Source organism: Hyperolius riggenbachi, chromosome 5 (assembly GCF_040937935.1).
Source record: "Hyperolius riggenbachi isolate aHypRig1 chromosome 5, aHypRig1.pri, whole genome shotgun sequence".
NCBI lineage: Eukaryota > Metazoa > Chordata > Amphibia > Anura > Hyperoliidae > Hyperolius > Hyperolius riggenbachi.
In genome coordinates, this window is record NC_090650.1 from 344,896,330 (window position 1) to 344,921,649 (window position 25,320).

Genomic DNA, 25,320 nt, shown 5'->3' on the forward strand with positions numbered 1-25,320 from the left:
TTATTTGTATGTGTTTACATGTATTTTAAATGTTAGAGTTTTTAGCGATAGTGGTCCTTTAAGGTAAGTTCAGGGGGGGGGGGGGGGTTACCAGCCTCACATGGGGGTTTGGGTCCCAGTGGGGGCCCTAAGATCACTTAGCTGAGGGGTCCCGTGGGTTGTCGCTGCACCTTAGCTCAAACTTGACGATGTTTCCACCACAAACACTGTCAGCGGTGTGCTCCTCTGCATGGAAAGGCTGTGTGCTGTCATTCTTTTACTGCTAACAACAATGCCTATTCAAAGCTCTGGAGGGCAACATAAAATGACAAGGAGGGACCAGACTTGGCCCATGCACCTTTTGTTTGACACCCATGCTTTATGAATTGGTTTAGATGTTGTTGCACAAGAGGATCTGTATTGATAAAAAAAATTCCCCTGGGAGGTACTCACCTCCGGAGGGGGGAACCTCTTGATCCTATTGAGGCTCCCCCCATCTACCTCTATCCCACAGAGGCAGCATTAGAGCTCCCTGAACGGCAGGGATGTAAATATTTACCTTCCCGTCTCCAGCGGCTCTCGGCTTGGAAATAGCCGATCCCAGTCAGGTCCGCTCTACTGCGCAAGTATCCTGTGTCTGCACAGTACAGCGGACCCGACTGAGATTGGCAATATTCGCCAATTTCCAGGCAGAGAGCCACAACAGGGAAAGGTAAATATTGCACAGCCTGACAAATTGTCAGCTGTGCATTCCACAGGCCAGAGCGAGACCACCGTGGGATGGAGGATGACGGGAAAGCCTCGATAGGATCCAGAGGCTCCCACTCCCGAGGTAAGTACCTCCCAGGGGCACTTTTTTTTTTTACAGTCTCTTTAAAGTGCACCTGAGATTAATGGAAATAAGAAATTTTTTACATACCTGGGGCTTCCTCCATCCCCCTTCAGGCTGATTGGTCCCTCGTCATCCTCTTCCGCCTCCTGTATCCTCTGCTCCGGCTAATAATAATAATACCTGGGGTAACCAGCTGGCTATAGGAACCTTTGACACACCCATCTGGCATTTTTCAGTTACACGCTCTGTGGTATGGCTGGGTTTGTCTGTGCACATAAAAACAGGGTAAGAATGCCAAAATAATGTTTGCAAAGTTGCTTTTTAAATGTACAGCACTGTACTGAAGCAATGGTTTTCTCTCATCAAAAGTGGATTCACACTTTAATTAAAGCACTGAGAACGGAGCAAGGCCAACACAGGCCTTTATCATATACCAGGCTGAGTGTCTCTGCACCTCCATCATGAAGGTTCATGTGTTGCAACAGGCACACCATGCAGCAACTGAAAGTAAGTTACCTGAAGAACAGACTTACCCAGAAATGTGCATTTGTATTCACCTCCATGGTTTTCTCTATCAAAGCATCAGGTGAATCAATGAATTTCTTTCCAGTCACAATGCCAGCATTGTTAATAAGGATTGTAATATCCCCAACTTCTTTCTTCACCTGGTAGAAGATAAGAATGGAAAACTACCAGTTAAATATAGACAACATGCATTATTTGTTTTATATGTACTGAAATCATGTAGAACAAGTACAAGCACCCTGTCACATTGGGCTGTTCTCAGTTCATTACTCCCGTCTCTGTTCCAGATGCATTTTAAAAGTAAATGTACAAAAAATAAATAAAGAAAGAAGTCCCCTGGCTGCCAGTGCCTGAGCCAGGGCCCTAAATACATGTCCAAAGATTGACCTTACTGGCACCTGTTCCATTCTAACACAACATTCGGAAATACAGTATAGCATAAATGCTTTCAAAGCAGTTTTACAAGGCCAGGTTCACCAAACCTGTTTCACAAACAAAGCAGCCATTCACCTATATGCTTAAGTACTTCTAAAGACTCTGACTACTCCACTATTCACATGTGCAAGTTACTGTATTTTCAAAACATACATTGATGCTGCTGTAATGTAAGGATAGGTATGGGAAACTGTGCTTTCAAAAGTATACAGTGCCTGGCATGGGCTTATGTATTCACTCCTTTTAAAAAGAAGCACCTAAAAAGTCCTGGTGCAAGCAACCACGTTCAAAAGTCATTATTTGTGAAATGAAGCCCACCTGTGTGAAATCAAAGTGTCACATTACCTGAGCTTTGAATATGCCCCCTGATCACCATCAAAGCCATCATCTTCAAATGGAAAGAACATAGTACAGTCCTGGCCAAAAGTTTTGAGACTGTCAAAAATATTAGTTTTCACAAAGTTTGCTGCTAAACTGCTTTTAGATCTTGGTTTCAGTTGTTTATGTGATCTACTGACATACAATTATAAGCACTTCATACTTTTCAAAGGCTTTTATTGACAATTACATGAGATTTATGCAAAGAGTCAGTATTTGCAGTGTTGGTCTTTTTTTCAGGACCTCTGCAATTCGACTGGGCATGCTCTCAGGGCCCTTTTCCACCAGCGCAAAAACGCAAACCGCTAGCGATTTTACAATCGCTACGGTTTGCTTTTTAACATAGGAATCGCGGTAGGTCATTTCCACTACCGCGATTCGTTTTTGCCGGGAACGCGAACGCGCGGCGGAGCGATATTTGCCGCGATTTTGCTATGCAGTGCATAGCATAGCAAAATCGCGGCCGCGAACGTCGGGGAATCGCCGGTAATTGCGATTCAGCAATCGCTAGCGTTCAGCGTGAACGCTAGCGATTGCTAGTGGAAAAGGGCCCTCAATCAACTTCTGGGCCAAATCCTGAATGATAGCAACCCATTCTTTCATAATCACTTCTTTGAGTTTCTCAGAATTAGTTGGTTTTTGTTTTTCCACCCGCCTCGAGGAATGACCACAAGTTCTCAATGGAATTAAGATCTGGGGAGTTTCCCGGCCATGGACCCAAAATGTTAACGTTTTGGTCCTTGAGCCACTTAGTGATCACTTTTGCCTTATGACACTGTGCTCCATCGTTCTGGAAAATGCATTGTTCTTCACCAAACTGTTTGATGGTTGGAAGAAGTTGCTGTTGGAGGGTGTTTTGGTACCATTCTTTATTCATGGCTGTGTTTTTTGGCAAAATTTTGAGTGAGCCCACTCCCTTGGATGAGAAGCAACCCCACACATGAATGGTCTCAGGATGCTTTACTGTTGGCATGACACAGGACTGATGGTAGCGATCACCTTTTCTTCTCCTGACAAGCCCTTTTCCAGCTGCCCCAAACAATTGGAAAGGGGCTTCATCGGAGAATATGACTTTGCCCCAGTCCTCAGCAGTCCATTCACCATACTTTCTGCAGAAGCTCAATCTGTCCCTGATGTTTTTTTTGGGAGAGAAGTGGCTTCTTTGCTGCCCTTGACACCAGGCCATCTTCCAAGCGTCTTCGCCTCACTGTGCGTGCAAATTATTATTTATAAAGCCCCAACATATTACGCAGCGCTGCACAATAGATGGGTAACATACAATAGATGGGTAACATACAAGGTAGAACATACAGGAAACTCACAACAAAACAAGATCATGCAAATTATTTGATAACAGTACAGTATCATAGGTCAAAATAGAGACTGTTCTAGTCTACAAGAGGGGTGATTGACAGTAAGATTGCATAATCAAGCTGGAAACAATAGGGAGGAGGGCCCTGCCAGAGGTTTACAATCTAAAGGGTGGGGGTGGAGACAATAGGTGCATCTGTTGAGAGGGTGTCTAACAGAACGTATTATAGTGCTGGTGTAGGGGGGTATGCGAGCATGAAAAGGTGAGTCTTGAGAGCTTGTTTGAAGGTATTAAAGGTGGGGGGGCGGGGGGAGTCTGATGGCTGGTGGGAGAGCGTTCCATAGCGTGGGGGCAGCCCTAGTGAAGTCCTGCAATCGTGCAATGGACAGAGATATGCGTGGTGCGACTAGGCACAGGTCATTGGAGGATCGGAGAGGGCGAACTGGTATGTGCCTGTGGACCAGATCAGAGATGTAGGTCGGGCAGGTCTTGTGCACAGATTTGTAGATCCGCTCACACCTGCCTGCTGCCATTCCTGAGCAACCTCTGCACTAGTTGCACTCCGATCCCGCAGCTGAATCCTCTTTAGGAGATGATCCTGGCGCTTGCTGGACTTTCTTGGCCCTGAAGCCTTTTTAAAGCGGGTCTGAGATGAAAAACGAACTATAACAAGTAACTTGCCTATATATTTTATCTAAAGTTTAGATGGTTTACACAGCAAATCTAGCATGCAAACAGTTTTAATAGAATAGGATTATTTATTCCTGTGATACAATGGCAGCAGCCATGTTGTTTGTAACCATTACACAGAGGCAGGCTTATCTGTATCTTGAGCCATCAGCCTAATCCACTCTCCTCCTCCCTCCTTCCCTCTGCCTCTGAAATCAACGGCTAGTAACATCTCCACCTCCTCCTGCCCAGACAGAGCTCCAATGAGCCCTTGCTACTGCCAAGGCTCTCTGAAAACCTGTGGGTGTGGCTTTTAGTTTATAGGGAATTAGAGTATTAAAACAAAAACAAAAAAAGTATTTGGCTTGAGGAATGCCCTATAAACAATAGGAAAGAAACACAATTATGCAATGTGTAAAAGTTCACCTCGGATCCACTTTAACAAGAATTGAACCTCTTTCCTTGAAGTTCTTGATGATCCTATAAATTGTTGATTCAGGTGCAATCTTAGTAGCCACAATATCCTTGCCTGTGAAGCCATTTTTATGCAATACAATGATGGCTGCATGAGTTACTTTGTTGTCATGGTTAACAATGGAAGATCAATGATTTCAAGCATCACCCTCCTTTTAACATGTCAAGGCTGCCATTCTAACCCAATCATTCTGACATAATCATCTCCAGCCTTGTGCTCGTCAACATTCTCACCTGAGTTTACAAGACGATTACTGAAATTATCTCAGCAGATCCTGGAAAGGCTTTTTGGGGATTCAGTTAATTTTCATGGCAAAGAAGGACTATGCAATTCATCTGAACACTCTTCATAACATTCTGGAGTATATACAAATTGCTATTATAAAAACTTAAGCACCAACTTTTCTAATTTCCAATATTTTTGACAGTCTCAAAACTTTTGGCCAGGACTGTACTACAATAAAACTTTCCAAAAGAGGTCCGCCTACCAAAACTCACAGACTGGGCAGGAAGGGTATTAATCAGAGAGGCAGCACAGAGACCAAAGACTTTAACATTTCCACACCAGAGACTAGAGTGTCTGCCCGTAAGACCAAACTAAGCCATACACTCCATAGAACTGGGGTTTAGTGGAAAACTAGCCATTAGTTTTAAAAATAAGAAGGAACATTCTGAGTTTGCCAAAAGGCATGTAGGCAACTCCTCAAATGTATGGATACTAAAATTGAACTTTTTAGTCACCAAGGAAAATGCTATGTCTGGCGCAAATCCAACAGATCCCATTACCCCAAAACACCATCACCACAGTGAAACATGGTGGTGCCAGCATCATGCTGTGGTGATGTTATTCAGCAGCAGGGATTGGGAAACTGGTCCAAGTCAAAAGAGAAATGTATGGCACCAAATAAAGAGATATTGCTAAAGGACAAGTCCGAGCAATCTTTTTTAAAAAGATCCCCGCCAGGTCGGAATGTTCTGCGCCTGCGTGCTACTGTGCATAACGCTCCAGGCCAAGTGAGTGCGACCGCGAGCCGCACGGCCCCACGCCTGGCGAGGTCAGCATCTCCAATGGAGAGGATACTAGGACACCGGAGCTGCATTGAGGGACATATCGGCTACCAGGGGCTGGATGAAGCCCCGGGTAAGTAGATTTTTTTTATTGCTTGGAGGTGTCCTTTAAGAAAAACCTATGTCAGTCTGCCAGTGATATGAGACTGGGACGGAGGTTCACCCTTCTAGCAGGACAGTGACCTGAAACATACCACTAAAAACAACACTCAAGTGGTTTAAGGGGAGACATTTAAATGTGTAGGAATGGCCTAGTCAAAGTCCAGACTTCAATCCAATAGATAATCTGTGGTCAGACTTGAAGATTGCTGTTCACAAGCAAAAAACACACCTAACATGAAGGAGCTGGAGCAGTCTTGTCTTAACCAGCTGAGCGGTCTGGACGAGCTCAGCTCGTCCAACACCGCCAGCGGCTGCCGCTCAGGCCCTGCTGGGCCGATTTTGATGAAATAAAAAGCAGCACACGCAGCCGGCACTTTGCCAGCCGCGTGTGCTGCCTGATCGCCGCCGCTCTGCGGCGATTCGCCGCGAGTAGCGGCGAAAGAGGGCCCCCCTAGCCGCCTGAGCCCTGCGCAGCCGGAACAAAAAGTTCCGGCCAGCGCTAAGGGCTGGATCGGAGGCGGCTGACGTCAGGACGTCGGCTGACGTCGATGACGTCACTTCGCTCGTCGCTATGGCGACGATATAAGCAAAACAAGGAAGGCCGCTCATTGCGGCCTTCCTTGTTTATTCTGGGCGCCGGAGGCGATCGGAAGATCGCCTCCGGAGCGCCCTCTAGTGGGCTTTCATGCAGCCAACTTTTAGTTGGCTGCATGAAATAGTTTTTTTTTTATTTAAAAAAAACCCTCCCGCAGCCACCCTGGCGATTTAATCAGAACGCCAGGGTGGTTAAGGAATGGGAAAAAAATCCCAGTGGCAAGCTCATAGAGACTTATTCAAAGGTTTAGGCACCACCAGGGGAGTGGTTAGTGTTAGGCACCATCAGGGGAGGGTTCTGTGTGAGAGTAGGGTTGGGTTAAGCTGTACTGTTGAATTACTTAATGATTTTTTTCATGCACCCCTGTGCAGAGAGTGCTCTCTGAACACATAGCACAGATAGTGGGGAGAGGCGGAGCAGGGGCGCAGAGAGATGGGTAAGTGGCATTCTCCAGGAATGCCTTTCCAGCTAAGGATGCCCCTTCCCTGTGAGGCTACCAACAAGCTGCTTGTGGGTAGATGCGGGAGGAGACAGCACAGAGCAGGGCGGGGGCAGAGAGCAGCGCCTAGAGGACATAGAGGCATGTCACTGAGCAGGGTACATGCCTTTGTGTTCCCTCTGAATCCAGCTTTAAAACTGCACGATTTGCTATACTGTATATGGACTTAGCAAGTAGAATATTTTTTTTTTTTTTACAAGTTGGACCAATTAACAACCAAGATGTTATTGTGCAATTAGCACATTTACTTTTGAATAAGATTTCATAAACTGGGCCCTAAATACAGAGCGAGTATGATGCAAGAAATCTCTGCCCCACACAGTACACACCCCGTCCTGAGCAGTCTCACAAGAATGTCTCAAAACTCAATTGTGCATCATCTCTAAAATGTTACATAAAGTATCGGGAATATTTTCCTATTTTGTGTCTTGGCAAAAGTGTTCATTACATCGTTTTACGCAGATCCGGCTTTCTAGGAATCCGAACAGTGCAGTAAACAACATCAAAGCGTGAAAAATGAGCGAGCCCCAGTCTGTCCTGCCTGCCAAGCTCTCTGTAATTCCCTGTACTGCCAGAGTTACATAGTTCAGCCAGGGATCTCAACTGAGTTCTTGTCTGCAAATTGCACATACCACCCCCCCCCCCCCCCCCCCAAATAATAATAAAAAAAAATCTGCAGTTAAATTGAATGCTGCTGGAAAATTCCAATTAAGTCAAACTAAGGACAACCAAACAGTTATTTTTATAATGAAATCCAGTGAACAGGCAAGGCAACTAATAATTCAAATATCCCTTAAAGTAAACCTGCCACTTTCTTCATTACAGTACAATAAAATAAGGTCTGCACCAGAGATGCCAAATCATCCCTTTTAAAAGGGAACCTAAACTGAGAAGGATATGCTTTTTTTCCTTTTAAAATAATGCCAGTTGCCTGACTCTCCTGCTGATCCTGTGTCTCTAATACTTTTAGCCACAGCCCATGAACAAGCATGCAGATCAGGTGCACTGACTGAAGTCAGGGCTCGTTTCCACTATAGCGAATCCGCATGCGGGCACTGCATGCGGATTCGCATACTTAATGTTAGTGGATGGGGCTGTTTCCACGTGTGCGGCGGCGTTTTTCGGTACGGGGAAAATCTGCACGACAGGGTCGTGCAGATTCGCGTGCGGCAGGAATGCGAGTGAATCGCCGCTAATGTATTCAATAGGGAAATCGCATGCGGCTTTGTCATGCGGATTTCCCCGCGATTTCGCATGAAAGCCAATGGAACTTAACACAGGCAGTGACATGGTTAAATTCGCATGGCTCCTTGCCATGCAAAATCGCATGCGAAATCGCGGGTAAATATGCATGCGGAAACGCAGCCGCATGCGATTTCTTCAGTGGTGGAATCCAGGCGATTCCGCACCGCTACAGTGGAAACGAGCCCTCAGACTGGATTTGCAGCATGCTTGTTTCAGGTGTGCGATTCAGCCACTACTGCAGCCAAAGAGATCAGCAGGACTGACAAGCAACTGGTATTGTTTAAAAGGAAACATCCATATCCCTCAGTTTAGGTTCCCTTTAATACTGACACACCCAAATCATGCAGGTTCTGGGGCTACTAACACATACACCGCATTCTAAATTATTAAGAAAAATTATATTTTCTGATTTTCCTGAATAGTTGAAGCAAGTGGCAACCAGCATTATTTTAGGTCATCAACCATTATGTAGGTTACTGAACAAACCTAATGATAACGGTATGTTTTTCAAAAATATAAAAAACTAAAATGCACGGTCCAAATTATTAGGCATAACCGTTTCAAAACATTTTATAGGTCAAAACATTTTATAAGAACTGAAAATGGTCATTTGTTGAATTTTCTGCATTTGGAGGTCATATTTACTGGAATAAAAAGCTATTTCAATCAAACACATCTTAAAGAGGAACTCAAGTGTAAATAATGTAATAAAAAAGTGCTTCATTTTTACAATAATTATGTAAAAAAATATTTAGTCAGTGTTTGCCCATTGTAAAAGCTTTCCTCCCCCTGATTTAGGCCCCGTTCACACTGCACGCGTCTCCAGCCGCGTTTTGTAAACGCATGCAGGTGGCCGACACGCACGACATCAGACATTGCATAGAGTGCAATGTCGGATGTTCACACTGCATGCGTTCCGGACCTGTGCGGTCCGGGAACGCATGCTGCACGCATTTTTTGTAAAAACGCGTGGCTGTCCCATTCACTTTTCAGTGATGGGATCAGCCACGCAACGCACACAAACGCGGATGGCGTGCGTTTGCATGTGTTGCGTTCCGCATGCGTGGCCATCCGCGTTTGTGATGTGAACGGGGCCTTACACTTTACACCGCTGCTTACTTTTTTGGCAGTTGGAAACAGCTGTAAACAGTCATTTCCCACAATGCAATTAGGTTCACGGACAGGAAACTGCCAGGACCATGGTCCTCACAGTTTGTGGGAGGGGTTTCACCACAATATCAGCCATACAGAGCCCCCTGATGATCAGTTTGTGAAAAGGAATAGATTTCTCAAGTATAAAGGGGGTTTCAGCTACTGATTGGGATGAAGTTAAATTCTTCGTCATGTTTTCTCTTTAACCGGTCAAGTTACATATGAATGAATTGACAAGGATAACAGAGGCGCCAACATAGAATAAAATTCGTTAAAACCAGTCTAAAAAGGAGGAAAATGGGTGGATTCACCTCCCCCAAGTATACAAAAGACCAGGCTAAATTAAGCCGTTTAAAAGTACAATTGTATTTATTTAAAACAATTCTCCGAATTCTCCGAACGCGTTTCACGGGCCAACATCCCGCTTCATCAGGCAATTGAGCAAGGAGAATACAATTGTGGGTCAGTACGTGCCAGAGCGCCTCTATTTTTTTTATATATATATATATATATATATATATATATATATATATATATATATATATATATATATATATATATATATATATATATATATATATATATATATATATATATATATATATATATTTGCTATAGAGGCGCAAAGGGGTGTATCCTCATTTCTTCCTTTCTACAGAGAGCGACTTTTTAAACCTGAGTGGGGTCAGGTAACAAAATTCTCCCCACTTGCCTTTCCTCGCCTGTGTGGTGACCCTGACTTGTGAGTATAATTTCATTCTACGAATTATCCAGATTTACAGAAAATACTGCACTATATTGGGCTCTCGGTTTCAATTTTGTTTTTTCAAAGTTACATATGAACATTATTATTTGATAGCAGCTTCATAATTCTTGCATCCATTGAACGTGTGAGATTTCTAGATAGTTTCTGCTTGAATTTCTCTGAAAGATGTCAGAATATCCTCCCAGAGTTGCTGTTTGGATGTAAACGGCCTCCCACCCCCATAGCATAGATCTTTTGCTTGAGGATGCTCCAATGGTTCTCAATAGGATTGAGGTCAGGGGAGGATGGGGGCCACACCATGAGTTTCCTTTTATGCCAATAGCAGCAAATGACAACATGGTAATGGCAAACGTAATCCTTGCAGCATGAGATGGTACATTGTCATGCATGAAGATTATTTTATCATGGAAAATACTGTTATTTTTGTACCATGGAAGAAAGTGGTCGGTCAGAAACTCCACATACTTTTCAGAGGTCATTTTCAAAACTTCAGGGACCGACAAGCTCTCGCTCACTAGGGCTGCACGATTAATCGTAAAAACATTGAAATCGCGATGTGGGGCACAACAATTAATAGCAAAAGCGACAATTTTTTAAACGTGTATATTTTTCCGCGTCCCACGTGTATAACTATAGCGCAACTCACCTTCCGTTCTGATGTCCCACTGCCTCTTCCTACTTCCTCTCCCAGGCGTCATCGCGCTGGTAACAGTGCCCCCTGTGATGGCGTAACTGCATGCCATCACAGGGGGCGCTAGTACTAACGTGAGGGACGGCTGGGAGAGGAAGAAGATAGAAGCTGCCGGTGTCATGGCGTAAGGTAAGTTGTTACTATACCCACTCTCAACCGCCACCACAACTACACTGCCTGGCTACCAGGTGACACCCCACGCTGCACTCCTGGGGGGATGTGCCACCACCTATGGAATTCACAGGGAGGATCTCCCCTCGTGAGTTCACTCACCAACTTCAAATTTGTTTTCAGCGTATCACAGATAAATCTGTACTCTCCAGGCGGTTCCTCAATTCTCATAAACAGCTTTATTAAAACAAACAACAACACGGCAGCTTGCGACATACCTCTTTTCACCCTGGCTGCAGCACACAGATTCTGTCTAGATGTTCCTGTAGCGTCAGCGTGCTGCCTTGCTCCGCCCTACGCGTTTCGTCACAAAGACTCAACCATGTATTACTTGTATTTTGCTGCCTGAATTTGTTAATTTTTAGGCATGCAAGTAACAGTTTCAGTCTTGTCGGTACCTCGTGGGAATATATTACACATCACTAATAAGCACACCTACCTAGCTAACCTATCGGGCAACTATATTGGCGTTGCCTACCTAACTAACCTTTACTAGTGGCAACTACACTGGCTACCTATAGTGGAGACACCTACCTATGTTACCTACGGGGCAACTATAGTGGCGGCACCTACCTAGCTAACCTTTACTAGTAGCATCTACACTGGCTACCTATACAGGAGAAACCTACCTAGCTAACCTATGGGGCAACTATACTGGCGGCACCTACCTAGCTAACCTTTACTTGTGGCAATTATACTGGCTACCTATACTGGAGGCAACTACCTAGCTAACCTATACTGAGGAAAACTATACTGGAGGCACCTACGTGGTTTAACTATACTGGGGGCATTATGAATTTTGTGCTAAAGCTTGATTTGAAGAAAATCGTGGAAAAAAAAAAAAAAAAAAAAAGCCAATTACATTTTTTCCTAAAATCGCGTAGGCCTATCGCTCACCATGATTCCGGCCCGAAACATGACTCTGCGCCATACTTGCTGACGTAGTAGCCTTGTTGGGACATGGCATGGTGACCATGCATCACTCCATCATTTTGGACCATCCAGGGTTGCACGGCACTTAACAGTAAATAAGACAATGTGTTGTCATGTAGTTAGGGGCCCCACTGCATTAATTTATGCTTGTGAGCATTGGTTAGGGGTGGCAGAATAGAAGGTTTATGCATGACTGCAATACTCTGGAAGATCCTGCACCCTGATGCTTGTGGGGCTCCAGAGGCATCAGCAGCTTCAAATACCAGTTTGCTGCCTTCTAATGGCATTTTAGCAGCTGCTCTCTTAATCCAATGTATTTCTCTAGCAGAAACCTTTATCACATATTTAGCACAAACCCCCTGTGCTGTGAGTCAGCCACAAAACTTTTAACAGTATGATGATCATGCTTAAGTTTTTGTGAAATATAAAGGTTTTCATACCTTGTCCAACGCATTCAACTATTTCACACTCTTTGGCAGCAGAGAGGTCATGTTTCTTTTTCATGGTGGTCTGCTTAACCACTCGATGACCAGAGTGTTAAACCCCCCTAACGACCAGGCCTTTTTTTGTATAATAGTCCACTGCAGCTTTAAAGGGAATGTCCAAGCAAAATAAAAAAAATGAGTTTCACTTACCTGGGGCTTCTACCAGCCCCATGCAGCCATCCTGTGCCCTCGTAGTCACTCACTGCTGCTCCAGTCCCCCGCTGGCAGCTTGCCGACCTCGTAGGTCGGCGGGACGCATTGCGTACATTTTTACGCATTCCCGCTAGTGCAGGAACATCAACACATACATTTTTACGCGTTACTGGTTCAATGCGTAAATTTTTACGCATTGAACCAGCAATGCGTAAAAATGTATGTGTTAATGTTCCTGCACTAGCGGGTATGCGTAAAAATGTACGCAATGCGTCCCGCCCACCTCCGAGGTCGGCAAGCTGCCAGCTGGGGACTGGAGCAGCAGTGAGTGACTACGAGGGCACAGGATGGCTGCATGGGGCTGGTAGAAGCCCCAGGTAAGTGAAACTCATTTTTTTATTTTGCTTGAACCTTCCCTTTAAGGCCAAGCTGCAAGGCCGCACAACACAGCACACTAGTGATTCCCCCCTCCTTTTCCCCCCACCAACACAGCTCTCTGGTGAGCGCTGAGCCTATGTGAGCCGATCGCTCCGCTCACTAAGCAGGAGATCTACTGCAAAACAGAGCCCCAGGACTCTACGCTGATCGGCGTTAGGCGGACATGGGGCTGCCTCCGTGGTCGGCTAGAGGTTAATAATGTGGAACACTTTTTTTTTTCTTTTAGTAGTTTTTCCTTTAATCGGGCTCACTTGGCAAACTAGTTACCATAGGCGTCTGAGATTGATTTCAGTGATCAAAAGAGCCCTGAGACAATACCATTTATCAGTTTAATTGAAAAACAAAATATTTAAACTTTGACACTTAAATACAATTTGCATAATTTGGAACGCAGTGTATGTCTGGAGCTCTGCCAAGCAGTTATTTTATTTGCCTCTAGGTACATCATCTGCACACCTTGAAATAGCCTCCATGCAATCTTCATGTTTGTGTTAGGTGCGAGTTCACCTACGCTTCCTGACTTGAAATGCATTCATTACAATAAAACAGCATAGAACTCTCACCTACCAAAACCTCCCTCATGCTCAGCTTTGGCAGTTACTTTACTGGCCACCATGTGAAAAGTGCACCTTTTCCAAACACCAGGACACACTTCTGGCTGTCACCCCCTTGCACCGCATCCCACAGAAACCAAGAACATTTGAATTGAACATTTTTTGTCTACCCCCTTTCCCATGAGAAATCTATTCCTTTTCTCAAACAGATCGTCAGGGGGGTTTGTATGGCTGTCATTGTGGTGAAACCCCTCCCACAGTGGGATGTCAGAACCATGGTCCTGACAGTTTCCTGTCTGTGAACCGCATTGCATTGTGGGAATTAACAGCCATTTACAGCTGGGTCCAACTGCCAAAAAAGCAAGCAGCATCTCCTTCCACTAACATCACCTGCCAGCAGTAAAAATGTCACCATGTGGTAAATGTCAGAATGTAAATCAGAGAAAGGAAAGATTTTACAATGGGCAAACACTGACTAAATCATTTATACATAATTATTGTAAAAATGAAGCACTTTATTACATTATTTTCACCGGAGTTCCTCTTTAAAAGGGAACCAGAGATCCTGTAAAAGAAAAGTTATACATACCTGGGGCTTCCTCCAGCCCCATACGCGCTGATCGATCCCACACCGCCGTACTCCGCTGACCGCAACTACGAGAACCGGCTCCCGTCGCTGATGTCATCGGAGCCAGGCTACGCAGGAGAAGTGCGCCCTCTACATATCTCTCCATACACTGCTGCAGAGATACGCAAAAAGCGCACCTCTGCTACGCTAGACTGAGTCCGACCGACGGCAGAGTGGGGTCCCGGTTCTCATAGCTGCGGGCAGCGGAGGACGGCGGCGTGGGATCGATCCGTGCGTATGGGGCTAGAGGAAGCCTCAGGTATGAATAACTTCTTTTCTTTACAGGATCTCTGGTTCTCTTTAAGTGAACCTTTAACCACTTTGTCCTCCTTGACGTATAAAAACGGCGAGGACAGGCGCGCTCCCGCGGCCAATCGCGCGCATGCACGCGCACTCCCGGCCGCGGATTCGGTAGCCCAGGAATCAATGTATCGGGCTATGGTGCCCGATCACTGATTCCTCTCCCCCACTGAAAAAGCGACAGCTTCTCTCGGAAGCTACGCTTTTTCTGAAGCTATGTCCCTCTAAGCCAGGGGTAGGGAACCTTGGCTCTCTAGCTGTGATAAAACTACAAATCCCAGCATGCATTTGCCTTTATTAATCATGACTTTGGCTGTCAGACTCCTGCAATGCATTGTGGGACTTGTAGTTCCTTAACAGCTGGAGAGCCAAGGTTCCCTACCCCTGCTCTAAGCGTACATTGTACGCTTAGAGTGACGTCATGTAAACAAAATCAAGATTGCCATCTTGTGGCCAAAAAGTAAAACTACAAGTAAAAAAACATTATAATACACAAATATTTCCCCAAATAAAAACACTATTTATATCCCACCCTCCCAAAAATGCCCACATAAAATGTTTAATAAAAACAAAAAAAAACAAAAAAAACACTATAAAAAAAACCAAAAAAAACCCACAAATATTTACCTAAGGGTCTAAACTTTTTAAATATCTATGTAAAGATGAAATATTTCTCTCTTTTTTTTTTTATAAGCTTGTAAATAGTGATGGATGCAAGACGGAAAAAATGCTCTTTTATTTCCAAATAAAATATTGTCGCGATACATTGTGATAGGGACATAATTTAAACGGTGAAATAACCGTGACAAATGGGCAAACACAGTATGTGGGTTTTAATTATAGAGGCATGTATTATTTTAAAACTATAATGGCCGAAAACTGACAAATAATGAATTTTTCTCATATTTTTCTTATTCTTACTGTTAAAATGCATTTACAGTAAGGTAGTTCTTAGCAAAATGTACCCCCCAAAGAAAGCCTAATTGGTGGCGAAAAAAAACAAGATATAGATCAGTTCATTGTGATAAGTAGTGATAAAGTTATAGGCTAATGAATGGGAGGTGAACATTGCTCGGATGCATAAAGTGAAAACGACAGAGCTTAAAGAGGAACTCCAGCCTAAACAAACATTGTCATTAAGTTACATTAGTTATGTTAATTGAAATAGATAGGTAATATAATCTCTTACAGACACTGTTGTGACAGAACAAGCAAATGTTTGATTTCATGATGGCAGCCATCTTTTTGGTTGAAAGGAGGTGACAGGGAGCATGAGACACAGTTCCAACTGTCCTCTGTCCTGATCACCCCTTCCAGTTGCTAGGCAACGAGAACAACAACATAAGAAATCCCATCATGCTCTGCACAGCATTAGGGAAAAAAAGCCCAGGCTTTTTTCTTTGATGGGTGGAGTTTAGCTAAAAATGCAGCTAAAAATGATGCTTTGGTAAGAAAAACAAAGTTCTGATGCTGTGAAACTGTTGAAGAAACACCAAGCCTGTTCAGTGCTGCTGAGTAGATTTTTAGTCCGGAGGTTCACTTTAAGTGGTTAAATTAAATCTGAACTGAAGAAAATATGGAGGCGGCTATATTTATTTCCTTTTAAAACCAGACCAATTGCCTGGCTGTCCTGCTAATCTCTTTGGCTGCAGTACCGTCTGAATCACAACTCTTAAAGAAGCATGTGGCTAATCCAGTCAGACTTTAGTCAGAGCATCTGATCTGTATGCTTGTTCAGTGTTAATAGCTAAGAGAATTAAAGGCAGAGGATTAGAAGAACAGCCAGACAATGTGAAATGGTTTAAAAAGAAATAAATCTGACAGTCTCCATAAATGTCTCAGTTCTGGCATTTTAATTTTACTCTGTGCTTGGCATGCGTCATTCCCGACATATCCTTACAGGGCAGTTTCTAGGCTACATAGTTCCTGCATAAAAATCCCCCCACCCCACGCTCAATCTGTTGTGATTTGGTAGCCAGAGGTCCCCCCCCCCCACCACACACACACAGTACTAGGTAGCTTGATGCAACACCCTGTATAGATAACCAGAGGAGGAGCCCCCCCCCCCCCCCCCCCGGGATTAGGTAGCTAGAAGTAGCCCCCTCCTCCCCAGTATCAGTAGCCAGATGGCATCCCCAGTAAAAGGAATTAAATATCCTCCTCAAACGTTGACAGATATTTCAAAATGGCAACTACCATGACACTGAAATTATATTCTCTAGCTCTAGCCAGCAAAGCAAGAGGGCACAGTATTAGTAAAACAATGTTAATTAGGTACCTGATCTAAGGAACAGTTAGATCAGGTTTGCATTGGGGTTAAAAGGACACCTGAAGAGGAATATGGAGGTCACCATATTTATTTCCTTTTAAACAAAACCATTTACCTGGCATCCTGCTACTCAAGCCATGAATCACACACCTGAAACAAGCATGCAGCAAATCTAGTCAAACATCTGATCTGCATGCCTGTTCAGAGTCTACCGCTAAGAGTATTAGAGGCAAAGGATCAACAGGAATTTGCAATGTTGAAAAGAGAATGAATATGGCAGCCTCCGCATCCCTCTCACTTCAGGTGTCCTTTAAAGGACAACTGAAGCGAGAGGGATATGGAGGCTGACATATTTATTTCCTTTTAAGCAGGGCTGTGGAGTCGGAGTAATTTTGGGTCCCTGGAGTCGGAGTTGTGATTTCATAAACTACGGAGTCGGAGTATTTTTGGACAAAATTCACAGCCCTGGTATTAGACTAAGGAGTCGGAGTCGAAGGCATTTTGGGTACCTGGAGTCGGAGCCAGAGCCGGCAGTTTCGTAAACTGAGGAGTCTGAGTCGGATGATTTTTGTACCGACTTCACAGCCCTGTTTTTAAGCAATACCAGTTGCCTGGCTATCCTGATGATCCACTGCCTCTAATACTTTTAGCCACAGACTCTGAACAAGCATGCAGCAGATCAGGTGTTTGACATTATTGTCAGATCTGACAAGATTAGCTGCATGCTTGTTTCTGGTCTGGTGTTAATCAGACACTATTGCAGCTAAATAGACTAGCAGGGCTGCCAAGGCAACTGGTATTGTTTAGAACTAAACATGGCCACATATTCTTCTCACTATAGTTTTCCTTTAAATAATGGATGCTCTGTCATGTAGAGTAGAAGGCAGTTGTTGAACTATTATACAGAACCAGTATGGGTTAGATGCTGAGTAGATGTTTCACACAGAGTATGGGTAAAATGACCAGAATCACTTCCTGCTGCACTGCCCCAAATATACTGCAACCAGGGAAACCCTCTTTAAGAAAGTGATGGAACTATTTCCAGACTTCAGAGGATGAGAGAAAACTCTATTCTTCTGCAAGAAGAGGAATCCACAGTGACAATCTCTGCACACTATGACAGCATGCCACAGACAGAGGAGCATAAACTGTAAAACAGAACGTCCACAAACTGCTAACCAGTGTACCCCTACCTCACCCCATTCCCCCTTGCTTTGGCAATACCTGTCTAAATCTTGGTCATATCAGTTAAAGGGAACATTAACTGAGAGGAATATGGGGGTTTCCTTTTAACCAATTCTAGTTGCCTGGCACCTCTGCTTGTCTTTTGGTTGCAGTAGTGGCTGAGTCACACCAGAAACCAGCATGCAGCTAATCCAGTCTGACTTCAGTCAGAGCACCTGATCTGCATGCTTGCTGATGGGCTGTGGCTAAAAGTATTAGAGACACAGGATCAGCAGGAGAGTCAGGCAACTGGTACTTTAAAAGAAAAAATCCATACCCTTCTTAGTTTAGGTTCCCTTTAAGCTATATTTGATTGATAAATGTGTCAGGTAGACCTTTACTTAGAGCCAGGGAGATGATCTGAAGAAGAGCTGATCATATGCAACAAATAATTGAGTTTAAATTCTGGGGAACAGGGAAGTGCAGAGGTAACACATTGTGATTAACAGCCACCCAGGCTTTGCAGTAGCTCAAGTGGACGGTAAAAAAAACAAAACAAAAAAAACCCTCAATTTTCTAGTAAGCCTACCAGGTCTGCTACTCTGTAGATGTCTTCCTTTTTGCTGCAATCACATGTATATGCGTGCACACGGACTGCTCCATTCTTCTTGGCAAGCCTGCAGGTCTCTTTATTTCCCTCCTCGTTGATGTCCCATAAAACAAGTGTGGCTCCGAGACGGCCAAACTCCAGCGCCATCAGCCGCCCTATCCCGCTTCCTGCTCCGGTGATAAGCACAAGCTCACCAGCAACATTCTTCCGTCGTATTGGGATAAACCAAAGTACAATAGATTCAAGAGTCAAGTAGATTGTGAGAAGCAGAACCTTCAATGTCTCCAGGAAAAAGTTCATGTTTGCAAGTCCTTGGTGCGGCAGCCAGCTAAAAACACAAAACAAAAACGAAGAACAAAATCAGTTGTGGAAAATGAAATGAAATTAGGTTTGTACACTTTGCATTGTAATTTCAATACACTTATTGCTGGGTGGTGCAGAAACATGAGAACTGCATGCGGAGCACAGTGATATGAGAACTATGTGCTATCTGCCATGGTTGTAATATGCCTTGTACATATTCTGCTAAGAGTCTGTTAAAGGACCACTATCGCAAACAATTGTAAAATTTGAAATACATGAAAACACAAATAAAAAGTACACTTCTCCCAGAGGAAAATGTGCTATAAATTACTTTTCTCTTACGTTGCTGTCACTTGTAGTAGGGTTTTGGACCAGCCCATCTTCTCATGGGGGATTCTCATGGTTTTCTTTATTTCCAAAAGCACTTAGGCCTTGTTCACATCTAAAATTGAAAATCGCTGACAACAGTGATGTGCGATTTTTTGCACGATGTTTGCTTACCTGTACGCTGCGTTTTTTTTAAAGTGCTTTTGCAGAGCGATTCTGTTTTTTTCACTTCCTGACATTAGTGAAGTCTTTCAGCCGAAAATGAATAAATACAATGTATTTATTAATGAAAGTGCTAGGAAAATCGCTATACAAAGCATTGTTTCAAGCACTTTGCGATTTCCCTAAACCTTCCATTGAGGCAAATTGCCCCAAAAATGGTACAGGCAGCGCTGTGGTGAGCGGATCGGAAATGAACCACTCAGATGTGAACACGCTCATAGGGAATCATTGCACAAGCACTTTTAGGGCAGTTTTGAAAAATCGGCGGCGCTAAAAAAAAAAAAAAAAAAAAAAAAAAAAAGGGTGAAAACGCCCTAGGTGTGAACAAGCTCTTTGTGAATGGCAGTTGCTCAGTCCAACTGCCAGAATAGTGTGCAAACAGGTATGAGGCCCCATTCACACCTGAGCGTTTTGCCGGCGATTTCGGCAAAACGCTCAAGCGCTAGTGCAATAGAAACCTATGGGCCCGATCTCACTTGGGCGATTTGAGTTAATCGTTCTAAAAAAAAAAAAAAAAAAAAAAAAAAAAAATATTAGTATCCCGCATCATTTTCAGGCTATCGACTTTAGTTCTACAGAAACGCTAAATGTGATCGCGCCAAAATCGCCGCAGTGTTCAGTGACTTTTCCGCGTGAAATTGCGGAAAAATCACTCCTGCAAAACGCCAGCATTTTGTAAGTGTGAATGGGGCCTGAGGGGATACCCTGCATCTTTGTACAGATCATCTTAAAGTGAACCTTAAGCCAGGAAAAAAAAAATTAGTTTTACTCACCTGGGGCTTCTACCAGCCCCCTGCAGCAGTCCTGTGCCCTCGCAGTCACTCACTAATCCTCTGGTCCCCCGCTGCCAGCTAGTTTCGTTTTTGCCGACAGGCCCGTCAGGACAGGCCAAGCGTAGCTTTTTCCGCATTCCCGACTGTAATTAGCGCTATTGCGGGCCGCAACGCGTACAAAAATACGCGTTGCCGCATATCTATGCGTGCGTAATGCATAGATATGCGGCAACGCGTATTTTTGTACGCATTGCGGCCCGCAATAGCGCTAATTACAGTCAGGAATGCGGAAAAAGCTACGCTTGGCCAGTCCTGACGGGCCTGTCGGCAAAAACGAAACTAGCTGGCAGAGGGGGACCAGAGGATTAGTGAGTGACTGCGAGGGCACAGGACTGCTGCAGGGGGCTGGTAGAAGCCCCAGGTGAGTAAAACTCTTTTTTTCTGGCTTAAGTGTCTCTTTAAAGGAGTTCTTTAGTAAAGAATAAATGAAATACTGAGAATCTCCCATGAAGAGATGGAAGCGTCAAAAACCTGTCAGTTTTGAAATATTTCTGCTAACTACTGTAAGTGACATCAACATAAGAGAATACAAATTTAGAATGTTTATTTAGATGTATTTATACAATTTTGATCCATTATAAAATCTCTGCAGAAAGTGATTGCGATTTACAAATCAAATCACTATAGTGGAAAATACTTCTCATGATTTCTATGATAAAGTAGCAACCCTGCGATTTAAAAATCCCTGGCGATTTTGCGATTCAGCTGTGTAGTGGAAAAAGGCCTTTACACTGCTTAGGCACTGCAGTTACTATATATTCAGGGGGAAATATATACTAAGTTTTGGGGAGATCATAAAATGGAGTGAGTGATAGAAAATGTTCCATTAGATCTGCTTTTATCTCTCAAATATGCCCATATTACCTACAGGTGGGCCACTAACGATACAATTTGCCAAACAATCGTTTACAAATGATTCTTCGTATGAACGATCGGAAATGATCATTTGGGACCACTAATGGACAAAAAGCTCCTCACCAATCTGAGCAGATTGATGGGATTAGTCAAACAATTTCCGATTCTTTCATACCAAGAATCGTTCATAAACGATTGTTTAACAAATATATTGTAACGATACAATTAGGCAAACAATCGTTTACAAACGATTCTTCATATGAACAATTGTAAATGATAGTTTGGGACCACTAATGGACAAAAATATTTTAACGAATCAGATTATTTCTGATTGTTCATACGAAGAATCGTTTGTAAATGAACGTTCAGCAATTTGCATCGTTAGCGGCCACCGTAGATGGAGAGGGAAACAGGCTGAGAAAAAAAAAAAAAAAAAAAAAAACACAACTTGGAAACTACCTAAACAATTTAAAGTATACCGGAGATGTCAGCATAAAAAGTTTTCATACTTACCTGGGGCCCCCTCCAGCCCCATGAGCACCGATGCAACCCTCAACGTCCTCCGGAGTGCCTCCATCCAGCCGCAGTCACGCCAGTTGGCTCTTCTGTGCACGCACAGCCCTGCCGTGCATGTGCAGAAGAGCCAGCTGGCACGACTGAGCCAGATTACTGGTAGTGATTGCGGCAGAATGGAGGAACTCGGGAGGGTGGCAAGGGTTGCATTGGTGCTCATGGGGCTGAAGCCCCAGGTAAGTATCAAATCTTTTTTATGCCGACATCTCAGGTTTCCTTTAGGGCTCGTTTCCACTATTGCGGTGCAGAATCGCCTGGATTCCACCGCAGTAGAAATCGCATGCAGGTGCGTTTTTTACGCGTTATTTTACGCGATTACGCATGCGATTTCGCATAGGTTAGGCTATGTGCGTTTTTAACCATGTCACTGCCTGTGTTAATTTACATTGGTTCCTATGCGTAATCGCATGCGTAATCGCGTAAAATAACGCGTAAAAAAACGCATGCGATTTCCCTATTAAATACATTAGCGGCGATTCGCATGCATTCCACTAGCAGGCAAATTCGTTGGCTCTTTTGTGCGTTTTTTCACCGCTCATAAAAACGCACCACGCAAACGCTACAGTGGAAACAGGTCCATTCACTTGCATTACATGTGCGAATCTGCATGCGTTGGACGCATGCAGATTCGCGATAGTGGAAACGAGCCCTCAAAGAGACACTGAAGCGAAAAAATAAATAAATTATGATTTGATTTGTACGTGTAGTACAGCTAAGAAATAAAACCTTAGGAGCAGAGACATAAGTCTAATATTGTTTCCAGTACAGGAAGAGTTAAGAAACTCCGGTTATCTATGCAAAAGAGCCATTGAGCTCCATGACTTTCAAAGTTGCAGAGAGCTCTGTCTTCTGAAACTTGCTATCTCAACTGTCAGCCGCTGTATTTTCTTTTTCTCTCCAGAGGACAGGTGAATAGTTCACTGGCATGCTCTATAAAAACATTTAGAATGCTGAGTAGTGTGTAAACTGCAAATATTAGAGAATGATGCAATGTTTAAAAAACACTATATAACTGAAAATAAAAATATGAGAATATTTTCTATGCTTCTAATATGCTAGTAATTATCCGTACTATACTACCAATTCATTATATCAATTTTTTTTCTCGCTTCAGTGTCTCTAAGGGCTAGTTCACATGGGCGCTTGGCAGCGTTTACCGCCAAGCGTTCGGGACTCGTCAGCTAAACACCCTCATTCAAGTGAATGAGAGCGTTTAGCATTGCGCGATTACTGTCGATTGCGCAAACGCAGCGTTCCAATCCCGATTTAATGTGTCGCTTCGGCCGACCCTAGAAGCAGCATGCGTCCAGGGCCGGCTAGCTGCCGTGGCTTCATGTCCCCTTGCGGGGAAAGAGAAACGCCGATCACGACGGGAAGCCAACAGTCGCCGTACCGCCACCCCCGAACGAGACGTCACAGGACGACGCGGCTTCCCAGCCACCTCAACGCCACCTGCCGTCCGTGTGAACCAGCCCTTAGTGCAGTTTAGAGTTTTGTTGAGAGAAAACGTACAAATATTGGGTTAATGGAGAATTAGTTTCCTGTGAATGTGTTGCCAGCCTTCCAGGTGATTACAAACTTCAATGTGGTATGGATTAGAGGAAAAAGGACAGCAACTAAGGCTCAGCATCATAAAGACTTTTTGTAAGGAAAATGTCACAGCACCCAGTAGGTAGCTATGGACAGTAACACAATATGATTCACAGTTGAAAGTTCATTTCGTCCAAAAAGCATCTTTCATATTTTTAGCAACATTCTCCTTTGTAACTGGCCAACGCAGCCACAAAAATCAATAAGAGTTGAACATTTTTCCTGATGGATGAACTTTCACAGATATAGAGACAGGCCTTTTCTAGAACGTAAGCCTGCCACTTACGTCACCAAAATACACAAAGGGCTGCTGTACAGGCATCTTTCTGACAGTTTCTAAAAGTGAGACATAAGCAAGCAACCAGTTTTATAAATCGTGCTAATTAACATATTCTCACTCAAAGAGAATTCCTGTAAAATATAAAAACGGCCACATCTAGTAATTTCACACCTTATTTTAGTTCCCATGTTTGGTACAGCTGCACAATAATTCCGTTTTTTTTTTACTGTTCCACTACTGCTAATTACTAATTTACCAGACAGCTCAAAATGATTTAAAGCAATACAGTATTAGTCACTTTTTCACTTTTCTTCTACAAGTTTAAAATGTGGAAGGATTATGACCTAGATGGGAACAGAAAGCCTTGACTGATCAATCTTGGGGAGTTGAATAATCACGACGGTTAGCTTATTCATCCAACTACAACAGAGTCACCTGAGATAAAGCCAACTCGTTGACAATTTGAGGAAGTATGAAAAAGTTAAATTTTAAGTTCAGTTCAAGAAGTTTGAGAAAAGGTACCGTAAATACATTCAAGCACTATGGAAAATGCACCGTCCTGCCTGGCATTCTTTGGAAAAAGCTAGGCATCTCTATGCAGCAGTACGGACCCCACTGGGCTAAGCCTTTCTCACCGGATGGTGCCATTGCGCATGTGCAGAGAAGCCACTCTTCGGGGGTCCCAGTGCTGGAACAGGCTTACGTATGAGGATAGGGAAGCCTCTTTCGGATGCAGAGGCTTCCCTCTCTCGAGGTAAGTATCAGATTTCTCTCCCCCCCCCCCCCCCCCCAAAAAAAAAATATATATTTTTTTTTTTTGCAAAAAATAGTATTGAAGTTTTCCACATTTTGTCATATTACTGCATCAAACATGAATCAATTTTATTGGAATTCCACGTGAAAGACCAATACAAAGTGGTGTACACGTGAGAAGTGGAACAAAAACTCATACATGAATTCAAAATTATTTATTTTTTTACAAATAAATAACTGCAAAGTGGGGTGTGCATAATTATTCAGCCCCCTTTGGTCTGAGTACATTCAGTTGCTCATAGACATTGCCTGATGAGTGCTAATGACTAAATAGAGTGCACCTGTGTGTAATCTAATGTCAGTACAAATACAGCTGCTCTGTGGCGGCCTCAGAAGTTGTCTAAGCGAATATTGGGAGCAACAACATCATGAAGTCCAAAGAAGACACCAGACAGGTCAGGGATAAAGTTAATGAGAAATTTAAAGCAGGTTTAGGCTACAAAAAGATTTCCAAAGCCTAGAACATCCCACGGAGCACTGTTCAAGCAATCATTCAGAAATGGGAGTATGGCACAACTGTAAACCTACCAAGACAAGGCCATCCACCTAAACTCACAGGCCGAACAAGGAGAGCGCTGATCAGAAATGCAGTCAAGAGGCCCATGGTGACTCTGGATGAGCTGCCGATATCTACAGCTCAGGTGGGGGATTCTGTCCATAGGACAACCATTAGTCGTGCACTGCACAAAGTTGGCCTTTATGGAAAAGTGGCAAAAGCATAAGAAGTCCCGTTTGCAGTTTGCCACAAGCCATGTGGGGGACACAGCAAACATGTGGAAGAAGGTGCTCTGGTCAGATGAGACTAAAATGGAACTTTTTGGCCAAAAAGCAAAACGCTATGTGTGGCGGAAAACTAACACTGCACATCACTCTGAACACACCATCCCCACTGTCATATATGGTGGTGGCAGCATCATGCTCTGGGGGTGCTTCTCTTCAGCAGGGACTGGGAAGCTGGTCAGAGTTGATGGGAAGATGAATGGAGCCAAATACCGGGCAATCTTGGAAGAAAACCTCTTGGAGTCTGCAAAAGACTTGAGACTGGGGCGGAGGTTCACCTTCCAGCAGGACAACCACCCTAAACATAAAGCCAGGGC

General features: G+C 43.7%; 1 protein-coding gene across 1 annotated transcript in view; it reads right to left on the reverse strand.

The window, feature by feature from the left end:
• SDR16C5 (short chain dehydrogenase/reductase family 16C member 5) overlaps window positions 1-25,320 on the reverse strand; it is a 67,552-nt gene that overhangs the window by 19,836 nt on the left and 22,396 nt on the right. Inside the window, exons 2-3 of the mRNA XM_068237413.1 lie at window positions 18,407-18,755; window positions 1,345-1,476 (exon numbers count right to left, since the gene is read on the reverse strand). Coding sequence (XP_068093514.1) covers window positions 1,345-1,476; window positions 18,407-18,727 — 453 coding nt within the window. The 5' untranslated portion in view covers window positions 18,728-18,755. The remainder of the gene's footprint in view (window positions 1-1,344; window positions 1,477-18,406; window positions 18,756-25,320) is intronic.